Source organism: Toxotes jaculatrix, chromosome 2 (genome assembly GCF_017976425.1).
Source record: "Toxotes jaculatrix isolate fToxJac2 chromosome 2, fToxJac2.pri, whole genome shotgun sequence".
In the NCBI taxonomy this organism is placed as follows: Eukaryota; Metazoa; Chordata; class Actinopteri; family Toxotidae; genus Toxotes; species Toxotes jaculatrix.
The window spans coordinates 9,031,680-9,053,481 of NC_054395.1; the positions used below are offsets into that span (position 1 = coordinate 9,031,680).

Below are 21,802 nucleotides of genomic sequence, written 5' to 3' on the forward strand. Positions count from 1 at the left end.
GCCAACATTCAGATTACAGAACAGGTAGTGGATACTGTGTGCTCAGCAGATTACAGTTATGATAGGAAACAGAGCACAGAAGCAAAAGACTGCCATAATTGAAGTGACTAACTATAGGTTTAGTCATAATAACTAAAACTATAACTACAACTAACTATAGCTTCCTGAACCCAGACTGGCAGTTGGTTCCACAGGAGAAGAGCCTGATAGCTTCAGAGACTCTGGGAACCATAAGCAAACCTGCATTATGGGAACGAAGCAATCTGTTGGGATAATATGGTACTATCAGCTCATTGAGGGCCTTATATGTAAGGAGAAGGATTTTAAAAATCTATTCCGCAATGAAGATAAGCTAGTACGGGAGTAATATGATGTCTCTTGCTAATTCCAGTCAGTATTCTTGCTGCAGCATTTTGGGTCAGCTGGAGGCTTTTTAGAGTTCTTTGGACATCCTGATGATAGGGAGGTACAGCAGTTCAGCCTAGAAGTAACAAATGCATGGACTAGTTTTTCAGCATCACTCTGAGACAGAATGTTCCTAATCTTAACGATATTACTCAGGTGCTCAGGTTAGAAGTATAGGGGGAGGATGGATATAGGTCTATAGTTTGCTAAAGCGCAGGGTCAAGAGAAGGCTTTTTAAGTCGAGGTTTGATACCAGCAAAGATCCTATAAGTACTGTGACATAAAGCAAAGCTATAAGTGGACTGAAAAAAGAAAGTACTTCAGTCTCAAGTCTTATTGCTCACTTCCAGTAGCACTTAGTCACAGCCTGCTGATATGGTCTGTACTGGCAAATCGTTTTCAGTGTTCACTGCTTTTGAGTCACTGGTGTGAAACTGCAGTAACATGGAGCAGACCAAAGGTAACACAAACATCGGTGGGACACGTTGTAGAACAGGGAAATTACAAGATTAATGTGAGGCCAAAAGTCCAAACCAGAGGGAAACCACTTCAGCTTTGTGTGTTAGCATTTTTATGCTGAACATCAGGTTCTCTGTTGGATCACCACGGGCCAACACTGCGGCTACACTGAACAACATTGTCATACTGTGAAGATTTTATTTACTAGCTTGTTAAGATTGCATTTACAATGATCATTTTAGAAAGATTCAACAAAGATCCTTTGTACAGTTATCTTCAAGCAACATAATATTGCAAATAAAGTATATACAGTAATGAAACATTAGAATAATGTAAATAAATGCGTAATCAGTGACATATTTCTTTCTCCAGCTACACCAACATGCTGCAGTCATTAGCTAGTTTAAACTGGTAACACACACTTAAGACCAGGAGTTTATACAAGGTACACTAAGACCAAATTTGATATGGGAAATGATGATAATGTGAATATCCACTAAGTATTGTAAACTAACCTATGGATGGACATTTACAGTGGTAACACTACTGCCAAAGGATGTAGAGACGATTCCAACATGCTCATCTGGAACCACACCGTTTTTAAATAAATAAAAAGGACTAAGTGATCTGCCTAATGAATGCAGCATGTCAAGGCTCATGTCAGATTCTTGAAATGCATTTAAAACCTTTTTAACAGTCAAAAACTACAAGTTGTCAGTGAGGTTACGCTCAGCAAAGAGAAAAGAAAAAAAAACCTCTTCAAATGCACAGTCACGAATACAAAATGTTTTATATACTATATTATTTCCATAAAAATAATGCATTTTAATTTATAGCATTACTCTGCTGCTGTAAGACATATCCTATCTTTTCCTCTGACATAGTTACAGTTTGTATGTACAAGAAATTAAAATCTTCAGTAAAATAATGTTACTGTGATTAAGTTCTGGAAAGATCCCTTTGTTTACATCATCCACAAACTGCTTACAGTACTTTTTGCTAACACTGCAACTTGTTTGGACCAATCATTGTGCTTCTTTTAATACCTACAGTAAATACGACAGTCCCAAGACAACATAAAAGCCAATTTAAAAATGAACACGTCTTAACAGAAGGCAATCCTTCAACTATTTTTATTAATATATTAATAATTTAACAACGATTCAATACCCTAACCTGTTGACTTGGCTGCTTATCGACAAACAAACAGCCTTGTATAGTTTGTTTTAGCTTCCTATGTCCTGATTCTGATTAGCTAGCTTCTGTTTATCTTCCCTCCCTTGAGCTCCCTGAAGATTTATGTAACACTTCTTGACATAATCAAATTCCAGACACATAAATAAAATGAAATACACAAGCAGTTACGTCTAAAAAATGGCATGCCATTGGTCCTTTAAATATTGTTCAATATGCAGGCTGGAATGCTTTTAGATACTTTAATACCTGATATAGTTTAAGTGAGGGATAAAAACACTCCTTCCAGACACAATAAATAACTATCCTTCATATAGTGCAGTAATACAGTACTCACACTAAACCTACAGTAATTGCACAGTAACCACATGCAACGGGCTGAGGAAAGAACAGCCCAGTCTATCATCCGTCTTCTGATCTGTCCCTCAATCCCTACTTCCATCTCTCTGTCTATTCTTTGACTTTCTGCATCTATTCAGTCATCATCATACATGAATACCACGGTATTCAAGTATTCTACTTCACTTGGGGTCCAAACACTGAGCCCTGGGGAACACCAGCCCGAGCAGAGAAAGAGACGGCTCTCTGGACTTGCAGTCCAAGGCAAAATGGATAACATCTGCATTTAGGATGACAGTCAGCTACAGGTAGTTTGGTTAATCCAGTTAATAATAAGAGCTTGGCTATCACTGTGGATGTTGTCTTTGTGAGGCCTCAAACTGACATCTCCCTTTCGCTTATGTTGAGAGAAGATTTTGCACCAGTTGTCAAGTCATTCACGTCAGCTATGCGTAGACAGACAGCCAAAGTAGTAATACTTTATCTGGGTTGTCTCCCAGTACTACAGTAGTCTTGAGCTTCAGGCTGTGTCAATGTCACTGTAGGTGCTCCAAGGTAATTGACATTAGTCATCTGTACAGTCTTGTTTAGTCTGTATGTTGCACTGAAGACTCTAGTGGTATCCAGGCTGGAATGATCCCTGTGTAACTTGGGCAATGGGGGGAAAAGGTGTTTCCATCAGCAGTGTCTCTTGGAGGAAATCCAGTGAGACTCGCCCTCTTTTGTTACCATAGTCTCTTATCATATCTTCCTCTCCCACAGTCACTGTCTCTCTGATGAGTTCTCTGAAGTGAACCTTCTTAGAGTTCTCCATCTGAGGGCGGCAAACACAGCTTGAAGAGCCTGTTGAAAAAGGAAAAACTTCTAATGAGAGGATCCGCCTTATCTAAGAACATTAATGGCACAGTGTAGTAATGGCATGGGCAGAGCTGCCTGCTGATAGTGGTTTTATACAATACCTTGGGGCTGATGGAGGCATCTGGTCCATTACCTTGAGATTTCTGGCAGAGAGCTCAACTCTTGCCCCCTGGTGGAAGACAGAACATATGTTATAAGCTCTATGGTTCTCACTTCGCAGTTGATTTAATTTCCGTGAATGGCTAAACATCAAAAAACTTAAAATGTGTAGAAATACTTGTAAGTAAGGAAATGAGATGTGTTTTCATTGAATGAATAAACTATTTCCTGTATGATTTTATCTCAGGCATTCATGCTGTAAGATTTTGTGCTTGGGGTATAGAGCAGGTGAGAGAAATGCATGACCACAGTGGTTAAGTCAGTCATTTGTACTTAATTATTTTTGACTTTCAGATGTTTTACTGTGACAACATGATCATATCCTGTTATCATTTTACTATTTGATGTCCAAATAAATAATTTCACGGAAACTGTATTTAAAATCTACAAAAAAAATCACATTGAAATTGTGATATACTATAAGTCAATGTGGGAAAAATATTGATATCGTTCAACCATAAAAAGAAACTACACTTATTTTGGATATATGACCCCATGAGGGATGCCTGCCAACCCCAGGCTGAGATCAACAGCCCCTGAGGTTTACCTGTTTACGCATAATGTCCATGGTCTGCATGGTGCATCGCGGCATGAGGCCGTGGTTCCTGGCCAAGATCATCGACTGCTCCAGTGTCACGCTTAGGGTACATCTGCAAAGAGGTGCCAAAAAAAAAGCCAAAATTTAGTGCTCTGTAACAAACACACCCTGATGGGGCTGTCCCTGTGTGCATCTGCTGGTCACTTCGAAGAAGAAATTAATTCAGACAGTGAGGCAAAGGCTGCACTTTTGAGGTTCAGCGGTGCATGTCATCCGCTCTGCACGGTGTTAATCTTCATTCCAGCTGACAGTCCAGTGATACCACACAAGCAGTATAATAATGTCGGTGTGGTGCCAGGCTGACCTCTGCATTCCTGTGCCACACATGGTGATGTGGCAGGCTCCCAGGCGGTTACACAGCTCAGAGGACACACACAGCACGCTGACACCTGACGGGTGGCCTTGGGCACTCGGGCGCACGTTGATGTAGGACTGCATTAGTCGACAGAGGTCATCCAGTGTGTTGAGAGGCCGCAGCAGCTATGAGGGGGGAAGAAGTGAAGGTCAGTTCAGAGGTTCAGTGGTTAAATGGACTACTGACAAGATGATGAAATACAATATCACATCTTACCAAGTCATTTGGGCAACTACTGAGTTTTAAAATTTGTATTTCATAAAACCAAGTGGAGGAAAAAGCCACTTGTTTCTGATTTAGATTCACAAAATCTGGCAATTTCAACCTCAGGACGAGTGACTGAAAATAGCAATATACTCCAAAATAATCCAGTGATATCACTTCAATTTGACAAAAAAAAGTGAAAGCACTGATTTGTATTATAAACAAGTGAGATTATCTCACACCACTTGATATATTTCAGTATTCAATACTAGACTAAGTTAAGTAACTGACTTGTTAAGACGGTACACCAGCAGAAACAGGAGGAAAAACCATCAAAAGTAAATCAAAGCTGTAACTCTGCAGTCTTTCTTTCTTTTGAAAGACAGTGAAAACCTGAGAACAAGGCTCTATACACGGAAACTATGTTCTGTTAAGTTTTAATCACTTGAATCTATTTCAGCTACTGTCAGTTTGAGACACTAGAAGTTTCCTTCTAATCTAATCATTGCTGAAGTTCAAATGGAAACAGTTTATAGTGCTGATATGTTGAGGTTAGTTGGAGTTAATAGGGGAATCTTGACAGGCTAGTGAGGGTTTCCAGTGGAGGGAACAGGGGACACCAGTTCATCTTACTTTTGAAATGCTTGGTTGAAGGTCTCTAACTTCAAGGCCCAGTATCTGTGCTTGCATTTATATTCAGTCACAACATTATATACAAATGGACTTATTTTACAAGAACATGATATAAGTGAGCACAGCAAACGCAGTAAATGGAAAATATATCAGATTAAGTGTATATTTACCTGGTCAATCTTCATAGCTGTGGTGTTTGAGTCTGTAGGGAGATTGGACTTCTCCAAATAGAAAGCCCTGTTGAGACAAGAACATCTCTATTTCGCTTTTTTTTAAAAAACCTCTTCATGGGAAATCTACAGAAGTTTCTCCTCTGACTCACTTTGAGAGAGCTGAGTCATCAAGCATCTAGAGTACTTCACTATATAGAATGTGCATCTGCTACAGTACATATTTCATCATTTATTGATGCCGCTCGAGTCATTTGCTGGGAATTAGAATGCACATCAGAAATCACAATCCTATTAACGGGCTATTAAAAAAGCAGAATTCAAATCTAAATAAGCACATACATGCTTAGAAACATTTATTTCAGAGATTTTCAGAAATGAACAACATTCACTGTAATATGACCTGTTAACCAAATTCATATAAATATATAGTTTAATAAGTCAGCCGAGCATTTTGTAAATTCCACATAATAATCTTTGATAGACAACAGATGTGAAGGAGTTATTTTGGATTATTAAACGAACAAAGCAAAAAAAAATCCTGTTAGCTGATGTGGGACTCTGTTCAGGACAGGCCTGAATAAATGATACAGCTCTCACCTTGAAAATTGAAAATTGTTAAATGTAAAGTAAAACAGCAATCGAAGCGTAGTTTATGCTTGCTTATGCAACACCACAGGGTGAACTCTCCCTTTAAGGTGAAATATATCCAGAGTGCTAGTAAGTAAACCACTGGAGGGCTGTGATGCAGTGTAGCATAGCGTACCTGAGTCTGCGGTAGTAGGCCTTGACCTTCTCTAGTGAGACAGCGTTGATGCGCTGCTGGAACTCCTCCATGGCAGCGTAGTCCTGCTGGGACACTCCCTCTGGACGCTCCAGCGCTGGATAAAACAGGCAGGAGGCGTTTAGATCAACACCCATGGGCACACATTCATATGATCACATTATTTCACATCCTCGAACTTTAACCCCCTCACTTCATCAAACCTCATCATTAGTCTAACATGAGCATAATTTTTATGTTAACTCTAAAAATCAAATCCATCCAATCCAACCAACCTGAAACATAATCCTAACCTAATTTTGAAAAAGTGAGAATTGCCTAAAATCTTGTTACTTTACAGGAGTTTTTTATCCACATGAAGACATATATATAGTGCTCATAGATATGGTCACACACACACACTCTCACACACTTTAGCATCTGCAGTGTCACAAGGTGCCCCATACTTCTCCTCAACCTGTAGCCAAGACTCGTTTCCAGTAGGTGGTGATGTTGATCCAAATATCTGCAGTACTGAAGCTGTGCTGTAGCACTTTCTTCAACATCATATGAGAACAATATGGGCTCTCTCATTGGGTTAGTTTTCCAACTGGAACGTGTATTTGGAAAATTAATGGCTATCTGGCAGACAGGCATGATGCATTATGGTATCCACTCATACTGGGTCGTCTGAGACTGATGGAGAACCAGAAGACGCAAGGCAGCGAAGAAGAATGTGAAGGTGGAGTGTTTTAAATGGGCAATAAAAGGCTTCAATCTAACTTAATAAAAGCATATAACGCTGTCAGGAAATGTACATGTGTGAGAGGCTGAGAGGCTGCATAAAGCATTGAGTGTGTTTAAATGATTCAATTCTAGATGAGTGATAAGTCATTTCCTGATTTTGTGTTAAGCCAACAACCATGCTTTTGAGATGCTTTTGAGGCGAAAATACACAAAAATCTTTTGTAGAAAAACGCATTTATATTCAGTAAGGTTTTGAGAAAAAAAAAAACCCATGTCTTTCCATTTACACCCTGGATCTATTCCCCTGCAGTTTTCTCACTTTCTCCTGTTCCTCTGTCCCAGTCGGCCCAGTCTTACCCTTGGTGAAGAGGACGGTGTGGAGCTTGAGGCTGCCTCCGTTCTGCAACCGGCTAGGCAGCTCACTGAAGTGACAGCTGTCCAGGTACAGGGTGACCCTCAGGGCCTGTCGGCTGCCCTCCACTTGGTAACACACTGGTGTGTCTGCAACACACATACACAGACAGGAGAGAAGTTAATAAGACTGTGGTACTGCAGTTTCGGCTGTTTGAGCAACTCAGTAAATAAAGACGGGAGAATTGTGAGTTTGTTACCTTCAGATATTTTGTTATAGATGTTTACAAACTGAACTCCAAATGATATTGTTTTGCAAACCACTTCACATACACAAAATTCCACATTAATAACAGATTAAATGAAAGTCAATTAATAGTGAGGTTTTATAGTGAACAGAAGAAGACATCTGGGTGTTGTCCTCTGTCACTTAATGTGTACTGAAGTCTACATTTGCCACAGAATCTCATACTCCGTTTTAGTGCAGGTTCCCAAATGCCACTAAAGACAGCACTGTTGCACTGGTGACCATCATCCATTTCTAATAATGTGTATTTTACTGGGTATTAGCCATGTCTAGAAAATTTGAAATCTTTTAATGAAATTTTAATAACTTCAAAAGCAACAGAATAAACATCTTTTCTAATCAATGGTGTTCAAATGATTGTGCAGGACAAATGGACAGAGGCTGCCCCTTGATTTCATCCAACATGCCAACGATTTATATATATATATATATATATATATATATATATATATATATATATATATATATATATATATATATATATATATATATAGAGAGAGAGAGAGAGAGAGAGAGAGAGAGAGAGATATAGATATATAGATATAATTTAGATATTTATGTCATTGTCTATCTTTATGCAACTAAAACAATTACAGTTTAAAAGCATTTGTCATTCCTGTATCACTTGCATGCAGAGCAGTAACCTTTTCTTATTCTACAAACAATATATGACTAGTAATAAATTGTAGGTCTGACAGGGGCTTGTGCTGATTCCTCCTAACATTTTCCGAGTACAAGACGACACGAGCAGTTCTCATAAAATGGAAAGGATGACCTTTACTGAGCGACCTCTAGGGTCAGCGCTCGTTCCTAGAGAACCCATCAAGCCATAATCCTGTGGAATTGGCTGTGATGCTTCAGGCTGAGCTCAGGCGCTAGAGACTCTGTGGAGCTTACATGACTCTACCTTACCTATAGCTCCCAGCTTGCTGAACATGCCATTAGCAAATCAATACCGTCCAATGGACGCTGCCGCCACAAACCGTCTGCAAGCACTGCAGCAATCTGAGCTGAATATGCAACTTCAGGAAAGCAGTTTGGTTAAAAACTGTTCTTTTTCCATTAGAGTATAGAAGACTGAGTCTGCACTCTGTGTTTATCTCTACATGCCTGTTGTATGAATAGAAGTACAGTGTAAATGACAGTGAAAGTCAATATACGTCATATGTATATGCATTCGTTTTCATGTTTGTGCACAATATATGCATGTGTACACTAAATACTTTCTGCTGCTGAGCGTGAACCTAGAATATTAAATCCCTGTCTCATCCATAGCTGTGCCTCCTAAAATGGTAAGTGCATGTTGTGCTTTTCCTTTCAGCGGCAATCTCCGCTGGCCATATTGAGGCAGCTGAAAAGAGAACTGATTCAGGATGCAGTCATCATTTGTATCTGCCGGCTTTAAGGCTCCTGGTAGCCTGCAGCACTTTCAGTGAATACAGATACTGAGGTTATTAAAGGCACAAATACGCCCAGGTCTTAAACTTTATACACACGCTCATGTCAAGATTCTCACAATGCCTGCTTTGAACAACCTAGGTGCATCCTCGAACTACTGCAGTACACCAGTGTATTCAAACGCTGAAATAAATGTTCCGACCTTGAGCTTTTTGGGAGGACGGAGGCAACGAAAGCCACAAAATCAATTTGTCATTTTCATGCTCCACAAGAATATTTCTCTGCTGCAGCACATACTGTATGCTGATGCAAGAATATTACATATGTTTATGTGAACTTAACTGTAATGTTTGTGTATATCTATTGGCCCACATGTGTGTTAGTATTTCGTGTGTCTCAGAACAGCACACGTGTTTAAATGAAACCCTTCACAGTCTGTCAGAAGGACCCATGTTATCTGTAATCCAAGGACAAAGAGGACTTTAAGAGACTGCATGCTCTGGCCTTGTTTAAGATGATTTATGGAGCCATTATACTGTTGTTTTAGCTCCCTATTCAGTCGCTCTTCACTGAAAAGAAAATTAAATCTGCAATGGCAAAATGACAATTTCACCCTCAAAAGAAACCATACATCCACATAATGGAACTTTATTCAGAGTTGGTCAAACCATACAGCTGCTCATTAGCAGCAGTGTGGTTTGAATGGGCCAAGTCAGTCTTTGTTGATGAAGTCTCTTACTTGCGACTAGACACTCATCCTCCAGTTGCCTGAAGAACACAGTGACTTTGTCCAAGTCCAAAAGGGCCGCCTTGGTATCTTCCAGCATGGTCCGCTCCTCTTTCTGTCAGAGGAGAGAAAGATGGCTCAGAGGTTGCCCCCCCGCACACACTGCAAATGTGTTTACAACAGGACATGCACACCATTTTGGTGCATCCGGTAAGATTTCTATTTTTTAAAATACAACCAACTGATGAACCTGTATCATAAATTAGAAATCTTGTTGGTTTTCGCTACTCATCGAGTGAAACTACCAAATCTGTCCTCACCACATGTGGCGCTAGCGCGGACTGGAAGTGCAGCAGAACACCAATGACGGAGATCTGCTCCAGCCACTTGCGGCTCGTCTCCTTGCTGTCTTCCTGATACTCGCCGGCGTTGTTGAAGCGCGACCGGAACGCAGCCAGCAACTGCTCGGCCAGCGTGCACAGGGCGCCTGTCGCTGCCTGGCAGAAGATCACATCCCGTCGCAGCTGCAGAGACGTGTCTGGTGTTGGACAGCGAGAAATTTTCATGTTTAGAGGTGTAAGAAAAAGGAGGGAGGTCATGGACAGGAGCAGAGAGTTGAAGAATGTGAAAGCAGCAGTATGGAAATGGAGGGTAAAAGGAAAGACAGCAAAGGAGAAAAAGGTGAGGTCAGTGGGCAGCAGAGGGTAAGGCATCCCAACCTCCCACTCTAACCTTCCTCATTACACGTCTTGGATTTGCTCCAACACATATACTTTATTCCATTAGCCTAGATCCCCTGAGAGGATATCTCCCATTAACTAACACCATATGCTACTGTGCACAGTTCAAAGTGACTGGAGCATCATGTGCTTCGACACCAAACCTCTGATCTGTACAAACATCCCAAAAAACTGGCATCAAACTGGATATGACCCTGCTCTGACTTTTTTTTTTTTTTTTAGAATGATTTAATTATACTGGAAACTAAGTCAATTTAAACATCTGCTATATCTTTGGTAATAAAGCAGATATGGTGAAATTAAAACATGATAAAGCTGATATGGGGCTTTTATATTCACAAAAGTTTTTTATTAATGTAAACGTGGACATGCATGTTTGCAAAGCTAATGTTAGGAAATAAAAGACATATATTAAAAAAATATCACCTCATTAAATGATGAAGAATTCCAGAGAAACTGTATTCTTGACGTTTTAAATAAATCAGCTAAATTGAATCATCTTTGAAGATGTTTTTAGGACCTGCAGATGTCCTGATGTAGAACCGGCTGTAATTTCATATGATGGATGATCTCATTTGCAAAGAGCTCTTAACTGTTGGAATCATTTAAAATACTCCAGTTATGAGACCTTTCCAGCTGCTTCAGACTGAGCTCTGCTGAGTGAGTGCACAGCCCATCTTGACATCTCTTCTGGTAATTTTATGGAAAATTAGAGCTGGTCTATTTCAAGTTTATTTGCCACCATCTTGTTCTAAATATGAGCTGGTTTCTGTCTAACACTGACATGTTACTCTACCTGTGCACTTGAGCAGAGCCAGGAGAAGCTGGTTCTTTCCATCTGTAGAGGGAGAAGGAAAACAAGGTGGATTGACTGATTGTAACGATATACAACCAGATGGCAGAGTATATGTGTATATGTCTGTATGTGCATGTGTATGCTTGTGTGTGTGTGTGTGCGTGTGTGTGTGTGTGTGTGTTCCACTAACCGTCCACAAATCTCTGCAGGCTCTCCACCAGGGTTTTGATAGAGTTTGGTAGGTTCCAAGGGTCCTCCTGGATGTTCTTGTGGATAATGTGACGACAACGAACCGTCCAATCCTCTGTTTGGCGAAACTCTGTTCACGTAAAAGCCAGGAAATACGTGAGTGTGTCTGCTGTGTAACATGTCGACACACCCCTTCACCTTTCAAGCAGCAAACACACACACACACACACACACACACACACACACACACACACACACACACACACACACACACACACACACACGCACACACGCACACAGAGACAAATACAGTATGTACCTGGTTGGTTATGGTCAGAGTAAAAGTGCTTGGTCTCCTCACAGGCCTTGGTCATAACAGGTCCTTTGAGTAGGCTGTTGATGGAGTCAACCTTTGTGTAGAAATGAAAGCACGCACACGCACGCGCACACACAAAGAAATTTGTCAGGTAATCAATCCAGCTTTCTCTGTAACTTTTTTCTTCAACTAACTCATTTTCTTCTGTTCAAACATACACAAACACACAACTCTGCAATAACTTCTGACACTGGTCTTTTAGCATTAGCAACAACAACAAGGTTTGTGTTTGCAAGCCCCCTAAGCTGATGTTTCCATGTGGAAAAAACTAAAGCAGCCAAAGAGGGTGCACCCCACGTGGAGTCAGACAATATCAAATGCTGGTAAGAGGAGAAGAGAAGAGGTATGGATGTCTTTAACTGAATCCACATATCAGTGAAAGCCTATGTGTGTGTGTGTGAGGAGGAGGAGGGAAATGTAGGGGGAAAGAAAAGGAAGAAAGGAAGTCAAGTGAAAGATGAGAGAGAAAACCAGGATCCTGACCAGAGGACAGAGAGAACAGAGGTAACTCAGCCCAGATGTTTACTGATTACCATCACAATCATCTGTTCCAAATGGTTGGTCCAAATGGGGGGGGGGGGGGGGGGGGGGGGGGGATTAGACAAAGGTTAAGGTTCTACAACAGGAGTGCGACGGCTCCTGCTGTCATAAATTCAGCTTTTACTCCAAATTGAAACCCCAGAACTTACCTGGTTGAAAAGGTGCTCGAGGCAGCCGTGCAGCTTGTCCTGTTTGTCTGAGGGAATCCTCATGTCACACGGCAGCTCGTCCCCTAGCAGCCAAAAAACAAAAAACACCAAACAAAAAGTTGAGGAGAGATCACACTTTTGGACACCAGCGTTGATTTTTATTGGACCATCTGTGTGTATTAAACAAGTTCTATCCATCTGCCAATGTAAATTCTCATGCATCAAATTTAGAGAGGATGATTTGAGGCTAATAACTTATTTCACCAGAGTTTCATTGTGGGCTGTTTAAGACTTAATACTGATAAAAACAAAGTGATAAACAACAGTGGACACATACTTGGCTCACTGCACCAAAAAAATGTGGCTGTGAACGGAGTTATGAAATGTTGTGTCTAAGATATCTGACCACAGTCACCTCCAAGAAATATCTAGAGTATTTCACCACTTTGGTATTCTGAAAGCATGACATATGATCAACATTATCACGAAATATAGAGCAATAACAAGTAGGCAACCACTGATCTTCTGTTTCTTATGCAAACATCCATTATTTTTTTTGTCTTTGTTTGACACTCAGGAAACATATATTTGCCTCAGCCCAGCTTATGTTGTTTATGTTGAATTTACTTAGCGACAGAGCTGCCTGTTTGAACGGTGACGCATATTTTTTCTCATGCATTGGATCTGAAATAATCATTGTTCCACATGGAATCCAATGTACAGAGCCAAAACAGTATAAAATGTGTAACTAACTAAATATGTCTACTGTAAATAAAAGGAGAGATACTGCAGTGAGACGTCTTCTCGAATAATATCAAATCTTTACAGCTCTGCATAAAAATTACATTTACAGACGGATAGAAAAAACAAATTCCTTGTCACGCCATCCATTACCTGATCCCATCTCATCACTCCCCAGGTATGAGCTGTTACTTCGCACACTGGTGTAGGACAGGACTGAATCTCTGTTGCTGTTGCATTCGCTGCAATAACGCACACACACAAACACACACACACACAAACAAACAAACAGAGTTAAAATGCATTCTACAGAGAGGGGTTCATTCTGCTCTTAAACCACAGAGGGGATTTGGAAAGCAACGTCTTGTAATTATGCTGCCAAATAATCCTTCTGATTGTAAATGCCTTTTCTGATTTACAGTATGTGAGACCAAAGGTAATTAAATGTTTCTCACAGTAATAACCGCCTCTGGTTTACACAGAGGAGAATTCAGTCCACCGTAAACACATTAGACTCCAAAACATTAGACTTAAACGCTGAAACGCAGCTCACCTAAGTACACAGATACTTTTATGAACACATGTTTCGTATCAGTGCTGCCGATGTGCTCTGTTATCAGAGGTACGTCTTCATGATGGTGTGTGAGGAGAACTTCTGCCTGCCTAGGACAGTTTAACCAAATGACTTAGTCTGGTATTTATAGTCATACGTCTACGTGAATCGACATGATTACCGGGAGCATGTGGAAGATTTACGAGGCCCAAATTATACATCGCTTCAAGTGAGCACGCTCGAGATCCCCTCAGAGGAGCTCTGAATGATTCACAGCGTGAATTACCATGACAAATGGCCTACGAGCGACTACGAGCTACAGAACGACAACACCAGCTTTGTCTTTCTTTACAATTATCCGGCCTGGATGCATGACACAGTGGGGGGAGTCCGGGGTGGATATCACCTGCCGGGTTATTCTGTGGTCCCTAATGTGGGTGAATACGTGTTTGTGCTGGAAGTGAGGGAAACTGGCTGCATCAGAGCTGCAACAATTACAGGCAGAGAGTTAGTGTAACTATCTTTTAGTAGTTTGGCTTGAATTCTATCACAGGTTTTACTCACACACACTCATACAAACATGTAACGATTGGGTCCCGTATTATTTCCCTTCTGGCTTTCAGCTTCTGCATGGGGAGTTGTTTTTTCCAGCTGAATTCAGAGACATACACACACTCTGTCTCTCTCTCTCACACACACAAACAAATAAACACATACACAAGAGCCGATTTCCAAATTTAGCTTCACACACCTCCTGCCAAAAGTGTGAGCACCACTGTGACAATTATCCTGCTTGTAGTAGCGGATATGGCCTAAACCTAAACCAAACACACACACACACACGGGTCCTGTTCACACTAACATTAAGATATATGCAGGTTGGTGTATTCACGGCTTGAGACACAGGTGAGAACACATTCATACACACACACTGAGAACACACTGGGATCCTGGTGAATAACTCATTAACAGCTTCCTCTGAGGTTTCTTCTTAAATCGTTGCCATGTCCCATTTGCATTCTGCCTGCTGCTTTCTGGAGTATTCACAATGGAAAAACATGTTAATACTAAAAATGCCAGTAAAACCACTTGAATTCTGAGTGTGGCGTTAATGGACATGCTGTCCCACAATGCAGTGCACAGTCAGTATAACTTAAGGAAGTATTGGATCGATTTTGAGTGTGCTTTTCCCTGGGGAAACAGAAGTGATGTACAGCACTATCTGGCATGCTGAGATACATTCTGATGCCGGAAGCGAGATGCAATCTGTCTTTGCTCGGTCTGGATCTGGACACATTCTAGATATGACCACATACCAGACAAAAGGTCTTCACAGGGCCACACACACACACACACAGACGCACACTTAAGAGCCAAAGATTTATGATAGACACAGTGTACCAGAGTTTGGAACAGATGCTATTTGACTACATTTTCTTCACACAGTCTTCTCTCCTTTGTTCTTTCTGTATATTTCTGTCTTTGACGCCCCGTGTGTCTCTGAGTAAAAGCCTGTTTCTCCTGTCCTTGTTCTCACATTATGTTCCACACAGGCTGTCCTCGGCCCGTGACCTCCGACTGTTGAGCTTTGCTGTGGTCTGTCACCACCTCAGGCTTTAATGTCTGATTATCTCAGCAGGACTCAAAAAAAAAGGGATCCACCACCCACCTGTAAAACACAGTAGCACTTTTCATCGCATCTAAAATTTCACAAGTGGGATGATTCATCCACATTCACTATTCAGCCTTGTGCTGCTTGAACTGTGTTTTTTTTTTCCACTAGGCTTCAAAATCCTGAGTAAACACCTCACTGTGTGTGTGTGTGTGTGTGTGTGTGTGTGTGTGTGTGTGTGTGTGTGTGTGTGTACCACACATACAACAGCCTACATTTTCCTTTACATTTTATTGAGATGAGGTAGTTGCGTTTCACATGCCGTGGCCGGGCCCTAATGACAGAGTGGGTGAGGAGGCCGCGCCCCAAACATTTGGCTGTATTATACACCAGCCCACCGCACCAACAACCAATAACTACATCTTAGTGGGTGGTGGAGGGTGGGGCTCAGTGGAGCACTGCCCAGTGAACCATGCACACACACACACGCACTCTCTCTCTCTCTCTCTCTCTCTCTCTCTCTCACACACACACACACACACACAGAAACATCTGAATGAACTCACAACAAGCAAATGACATAACCAGATCTGACCAAAACATTTTGAAGTAATTTTTAGCCCTCCATCTCGGTTAAAATGCCAACATCTGGAATGAGTTGCAGCCTCCAAAGGGGGGAAATGAGCAGCATTATAGGTTTGTGGAGTAAAGAGGGAGTCTGAATGCTGTTCATGTTTTATAGAGTCCACAGTTAGAAATCTAGGTGTGAGACAAGGGTGTCCCATGTCTCCTTTCTGGTGTTTTATAAAGAAGCTGCTTTACCAGGTAAATATGTGTAAATATGTTTTTTTTTCTCCCCAGCATAAACAGTTCATTGTAATTTATATCAGGCAGCATATTGAGAAAAGAAGAATGACAATATGACTCTTAATTATAAATTCAAATGGATGCAAACATCAGAGGAGTCATCCCTCTTTTATGAAGCTCCTCGGGGCCCAGTTTCTAAGACTCAGATCTCATGACCAGGTTTACATTTTAATTTCAACTTAAGCAACTTCAGAAAGTCTGTGTGATTTTTTTTTAGTGACCCAGTCTTTAAACACTTACCTGTAGGAGTCCCTGTAGCTCATTGTGTCGTGACCCGAGTCCTCCTGGTCCTCCTCGTTCACCTTAAAGCAGACTCTTTTAATGCCGCCTTGCTCTACTTTGTCCTGGTCACATCCATCCTCGCAGGGGGCCAGAGAGGGCTGACTTGGCTCGTAGACCAAAGGCTCCACGCTTTCCCCTTGGAGTTGCGTGGGCTCGGTGATAGAGGACAAGAGGCTACAGAAAAAAGGAATTCCATTCCAAAAATGAGATACAGAGCATATATATCTGTGCACTGCATTTAAAGGATTTTTAAATATCTTAAAATGTATATATAGCTTTAGGGACAGAAAGCACAGTGGAATTGTATCCTGAGCATCAAGACACTATTATGGTTATATTGAGTTATATTTATAGGGTATTATAATACACTGCATAGACGCCTTCACAATCAAACATACACATCTATTCATTCACGCTGTCACGTCCTTTCCTCGGCCCAGACACACAATATGTGTCTCTTTCTCTTGATGTTATCCTGGCCTCACTCCCTGTTCCTGTACTGGGCCCAGCCCCGTAAATATTTTGGGCCTGAAGAATGTTCCTTTTGTAAATCCTCCGCTTTAAACAAGGCAAAGGGCAGACTGACAAAGGGAGGCCGACGAACAGCCTCCGGAGGCCGGTGTGGGGATAACAGCTCCTAGCTTTTTATGCAGAGATCTCTAAATGTCACAGTGAAGGCTACAAAAATAGTCTACTCAGATATAAACACCAGTGGAATGCCAATATTTGATAACAGCACCAGGTGTTGGAGCTGAAAATATTTTCTGAAAAAACTTTTATCCATTGATGCAAAGGCTTTCTGGATATGAGTAAACACTTTTCTTTCTGTTTGATAGATGGCACTTGTTAACAGGGTTAGAGATGGGAGACAGATATGGAATAGGCCCAAAGAAATGTCACTTAAACAGAGAACAATTATATCCAGATGTGTATCAAAAACAGGTTCAAAGCTTTTCAGTTGCACAGGATCAATGTGTTTGTATAAACTGTAACACTTACACATCAATTTGAGCGACATACTGCCTCATTTCCCTCACAGCAACATCCAGGCGGCTATACAAGTGAATGTATGCGTCCTGGGTCTCTGTGTCTTCCTGTTTGAGCAGGAAGCTCAGCCCGCCTTCTCCATGGCTGCCCAGTCGACCATCCGTCTGCCCGTCGCCTCCGTCCAGGGTCACGTCCCCATTGCCATCCGCCTCATCCCCTTCCAGGCCGGAGCAGTTCCAGGAGGGAGCTCCCATGCTGGTCACACAGTGCTGGGTGTGGGACATAGGGTTCAGTTGTGCTACAGGACATGAGAGGAGAGGAGAGGAGAAGAGGGGATAAACAACATGTTAGGTGGCTGAATGAAAAAGACTTCACTCTGACAATTATATCTACCCCAGATGTTCAAATCTTGTGAAGTCAAACTCTTGTCTGTTCTTCATTTGGACCTGATGAAAAACAACTTCTTAAAGGGCACTTATGCAACTGATATGCACAGCGAGAGCACGATGCAGAACTGTTTAGCTGGGTTGAATGCCAAACTAAGCTGCAATAACCTGAGACGTCCCAAAACTGCAGACAGATTAAATTCTCCCAACGAGCCCAGAGCGTGTGTACTATTAGCACACAGCAAAGACTAGCATTAAGTAGAGAAGCCCTTATACATTTTATGTAGATTCCACACATTCTTTTAAAACCCAGGGTATTAAGCTGGAGGAGGGAATTTTTTCATCCACTCAGGTAATAAACCTCCTAATTTCATTCTGTTTCTGACTGCAGCACTAAAGGCTAGCTACTCTCACTGAAGAAAACATCATCGCCGTGGCTGTGGGCAGACCGCATACTGAAAAGCACAAGAGCTGAACATCTCATCAGTGCAACTGCTAGGCAGATGTCTGACTGGCAGCTGGTGCTGAGAGGAAAGACGAGGACGAGCCTCCCTGGAACAATGCAAGCAATGCTAACTGTCTGCTGTCTAAGGCAGCTGTATTGTATTTTCATCTTTGCTGAGAGTAGAGGGTGAGGGAGGGTGTTGAGCAGCTTTTGTATGAATGGATAAACAATAAATAAATAAAATGTTTTTTTTCTCCTCTTGAATTTTTTTCCGAGGGGAAGCTACTTTCCATTTCCACTCAATTTCTTGCTCTCTCTTTTTTCCCTCCCCTCTGACCTCTGCAGCAGCTGCAAGTGAATGGCACACATTCCTATGCTGCCCTGAGGCGCCATCTTTGCTGACATCATTCATTCACTTTTCATGTCAATAACATGAGTATGGCCTGAAGCTAATGGAGTCTTAATGGTAAACCACTCATCTAATTTACTATGAGAATGCTTGTTCAGACCTAATGGCTACTGTGGGAGGCGGGGGTTGCTGTTCCCTTCTTGTGCTCCAGGATTTAAGTGGTCATAGAGGGTAATTAGTCAAAATGATCACTGAGTCGGTGTTAAGTGGGTCAAAGGTGTAATATCATGAAGGGGTTGGATCACAGTGCAGCTTAGATTATGCAGTGGATATGTGATAGAAATTACACTAATGTTCAAGTCTCCTTGGACTGAGGTGTGTGAATGTGTGTATTGCCTCTACCCTGGTCAGGGTCCATGCCAAACAGGGAGTTTTTGCGCCCAAAGCGGATGCTGAAAGTCCTGCCAGCAGTAGTGGTGCTTTTGGGGTAGGAAACCTGCATCAAGTTGACGTGGCAGTTGGTGGGAACAAAGTCCATGCAGCCCAGGGGATGAGGGCGAATGCCGGCCTGCCTGAAGGAGGGCCACACCTTGTTCCTCAGCTCCAGGGCAAACTGGGTGAAAAAGGCACAGACTAAGTTTAGTAAAAGTGCAAGCTGTGTGATTGACAGCTCTAATATATGATCACTGTAGCAGAAAATGTGACAGCAAGAAGCAACACATCATGACAGACAATATGAAGATGAATAGTGTAATGTAATCTTCCTGTTTATTACAGTCCTCCCATTTGCTGAAGAGAGTTCTTGCTGTCTCGAGTAATGGAAAAATAAAAATTTAAGGTTAAGGAAAAGAGTTTGTGTATAACCAGTCTTAATATCAAATTTATTGTTAAAGTTTTAAAAGTGTTTACAGATATTTGATAACATTTGAGTGTGCTCAGCTGGCACCCATGCATTTGAAATTGTAGTGTGTGTGTGTTGACAGCAAAAACACAAGAAAGGCAGTGTTTGACCCACTTTCACATTACATTGAAAAGCCTCTCTTAGCTTTAAAAAGCATGAGTGCCTTAATGTGTCTGGAAAATAAGAGCCAGTATGAAATGTACCGAGCAGAAGAGAGAGATAATACATCTGATTTGTTTACATGTGAGGACGGTGGTAGGGGAGATGATTTTAAGTTAGCTCACTTGTATTTCAGCGTATTTCAGTTATTCAGTAACAAAACTGTGTTTTCAAAGTAATTATGAATGAACAGGGGACATCTGTATGTGTAACAGTTGTGTATATATGCACTGTAGGTATGTACATACTCTTCTAAGACTTCAAGAGAAAGCAGAAGTGTGTCTAAGTACCTGCTGATAGCTGCTGATACGCCGTCGGATACTCTCCAGCTTGGTGTCACAGATTTGTCTGAACTCGTACTGAGGCATGGTAACTACTCGGTCGCTCTGGGAGATGAGCAGGCTGCAGTTATGAACAAAGAGGCTGTCATCACCAGAAAATGCCTCCAGGATCTGTGGAGACAAGAAATATTGGTAAGGATGCATGACTCGAGTTTAGTCAGTCGCAATCGAGAGTGAAGATACCATTCCTAGCAGTGGAAACATAAGGCCACTGCGTTTTTCATCGAGCTAAACGTTCAGCTTTCCAATACTAACAACTGAAATGACGTGTTGCCAAAAACCCTTTTGCTGCTTTCAGATCCTGTCATAACAATGCAACTTTAACAAATATCAGTGACCTACAAACTGGTGAACAGCCAGGTTGGGATCTTCCATGAAACATGTTATGACTGAGGAGTATTTTCTGCCAAACCTGCCAACTAACCCAAAAACTTTAACCAAACGTCACCTCATCCTTCCATAACTACCTTGGCAGTGAGGCTGAAGCAACCTTTGGGCTCCACTATCTTCTCCAGCACGTGGCTCTTGATGCCGGCGGTGCTGACGTATTCATAGACCACGCCGTGCTCCAGGTGGACGTTATCCACCGTCAGACTGACCAGAGGCAGCTCATCGGAGAGGGAAAGCCTGCCCAGCCGGCAGTCTGTGGATCACAATTTTCATATTATTTGATATCATTTAAAAAAAAACATTTTGCATTGTGAAATAAGGTTGGAAAAACATATTTGATCAAAAAACCAAAGCTGAAATGGATTTTCTACAAGTAGAGTCACGCCTTAAATGTTGTTAGCACATCCTCATTATCAAAACCTCATCAGCTTTGGACAGAAATACAATGATTTTATAAATCCCTTCAGTAATGACACATATAAAGGTACACCGTGTACTGCTCATGTGTCAAGTGTGCTCACCCTGCCAGCACTGCAGGAAAAACTGGCCACTTAGTCTAAATACAGCCGAATGTTACTAGATGACGTGCTATGACTGTGGCGTGAGCATATGTAGTTTTCAAACAGAGAGTTTTCTATATCCAGAGCAAATGACCTATTGTTGAAGCCACTGTTTACTGCCACAGTAACTATGACCCAATTCAGAGGTCATCTGAAAATAGTCATTTAGGTGGAACATAATGTTTTGATGTAGTGGTTTTGGCAGTGACAGATGTTTTTTTTTTTTAACATCAAGTCTGCAATCAATCTATAAGCACACACAAAGCAGCTACAGATTATAACACAGTACACTCCCAAGTAACGCTCATGTTGTTTAGGTATGTTTTGGCGACACATGGGCCACAAATGATGCTTTCTGTTTGTAGTTATTAACCTTACATCTGCTATAGTACAGATGCATTATGGTTCTGTTTTTTAACAACTGAGCACTGACTCCTGCTTTATGCATAAAACCTTTAATTGAAGAGAAGTATAATGTAAAGGCTGTAACTACAATGAACAGATTCAGAGGATGTGATATCAGGTTTCACCTGTTCCATTGGTGCCGTTCCCCTCCTCGTGGTCAGAGCCATTCTCCACTGGATAAGGACTGAAAGGACTCTCCTCTTTTTCACCTGCACCTCTTTCTCTCTGTAGGTCCTCCACATCCTCAAAAGCGCGGTACACCCACTGACACTGCAGGAAACAGATTTGAGGCATATGAGACATATTTCATGTGAGATACATCATTATTGGAGTTAAAATGAGGAACTAGGTGAAGCAGGAAGTGGGT

General features: G+C 41.5%; 1 protein-coding gene across 1 annotated transcript in view; it reads right to left on the bottom strand.

Annotated features, from left to right (window-relative positions):
- Positions 1–1,635: 1,635 nt before the first annotated feature.
- Positions 1,636–21,802, bottom strand: part of prex1 (phosphatidylinositol-3,4,5-trisphosphate-dependent Rac exchange factor 1) — a 78,481-nt gene continuing 58,314 nt past the window's right edge. The window contains exons 21-40 of the mRNA XM_041056523.1: positions 21,561–21,705; positions 20,548–20,723; positions 20,030–20,191; positions 19,082–19,292; positions 17,512–17,797; positions 16,471–16,686; positions 13,352–13,440; positions 12,458–12,540; positions 11,712–11,802; positions 11,394–11,522; positions 11,204–11,245; positions 9,988–10,205; positions 9,680–9,782; positions 7,242–7,385; positions 6,141–6,255; positions 5,375–5,441; positions 4,317–4,492; positions 3,962–4,064; positions 3,357–3,424; positions 1,636–3,240 (exon numbers count right to left, since the gene is read on the bottom strand). Of these exons, the coding sequence (XP_040912457.1) occupies positions 3,198–3,240; positions 3,357–3,424; positions 3,962–4,064; positions 4,317–4,492; positions 5,375–5,441; positions 6,141–6,255; positions 7,242–7,385; positions 9,680–9,782; positions 9,988–10,205; positions 11,204–11,245; positions 11,394–11,522; positions 11,712–11,802; positions 12,458–12,540; positions 13,352–13,440; positions 16,471–16,686; positions 17,512–17,797; positions 19,082–19,292; positions 20,030–20,191; positions 20,548–20,723; positions 21,561–21,705 (2,667 nt within the window). The 3' untranslated portion in view covers positions 1,636–3,197. The remainder of the gene's footprint in view (positions 3,241–3,356; positions 3,425–3,961; positions 4,065–4,316; positions 4,493–5,374; positions 5,442–6,140; positions 6,256–7,241; positions 7,386–9,679; positions 9,783–9,987; positions 10,206–11,203; positions 11,246–11,393; positions 11,523–11,711; positions 11,803–12,457; positions 12,541–13,351; positions 13,441–16,470; positions 16,687–17,511; positions 17,798–19,081; positions 19,293–20,029; positions 20,192–20,547; positions 20,724–21,560; positions 21,706–21,802) is intronic.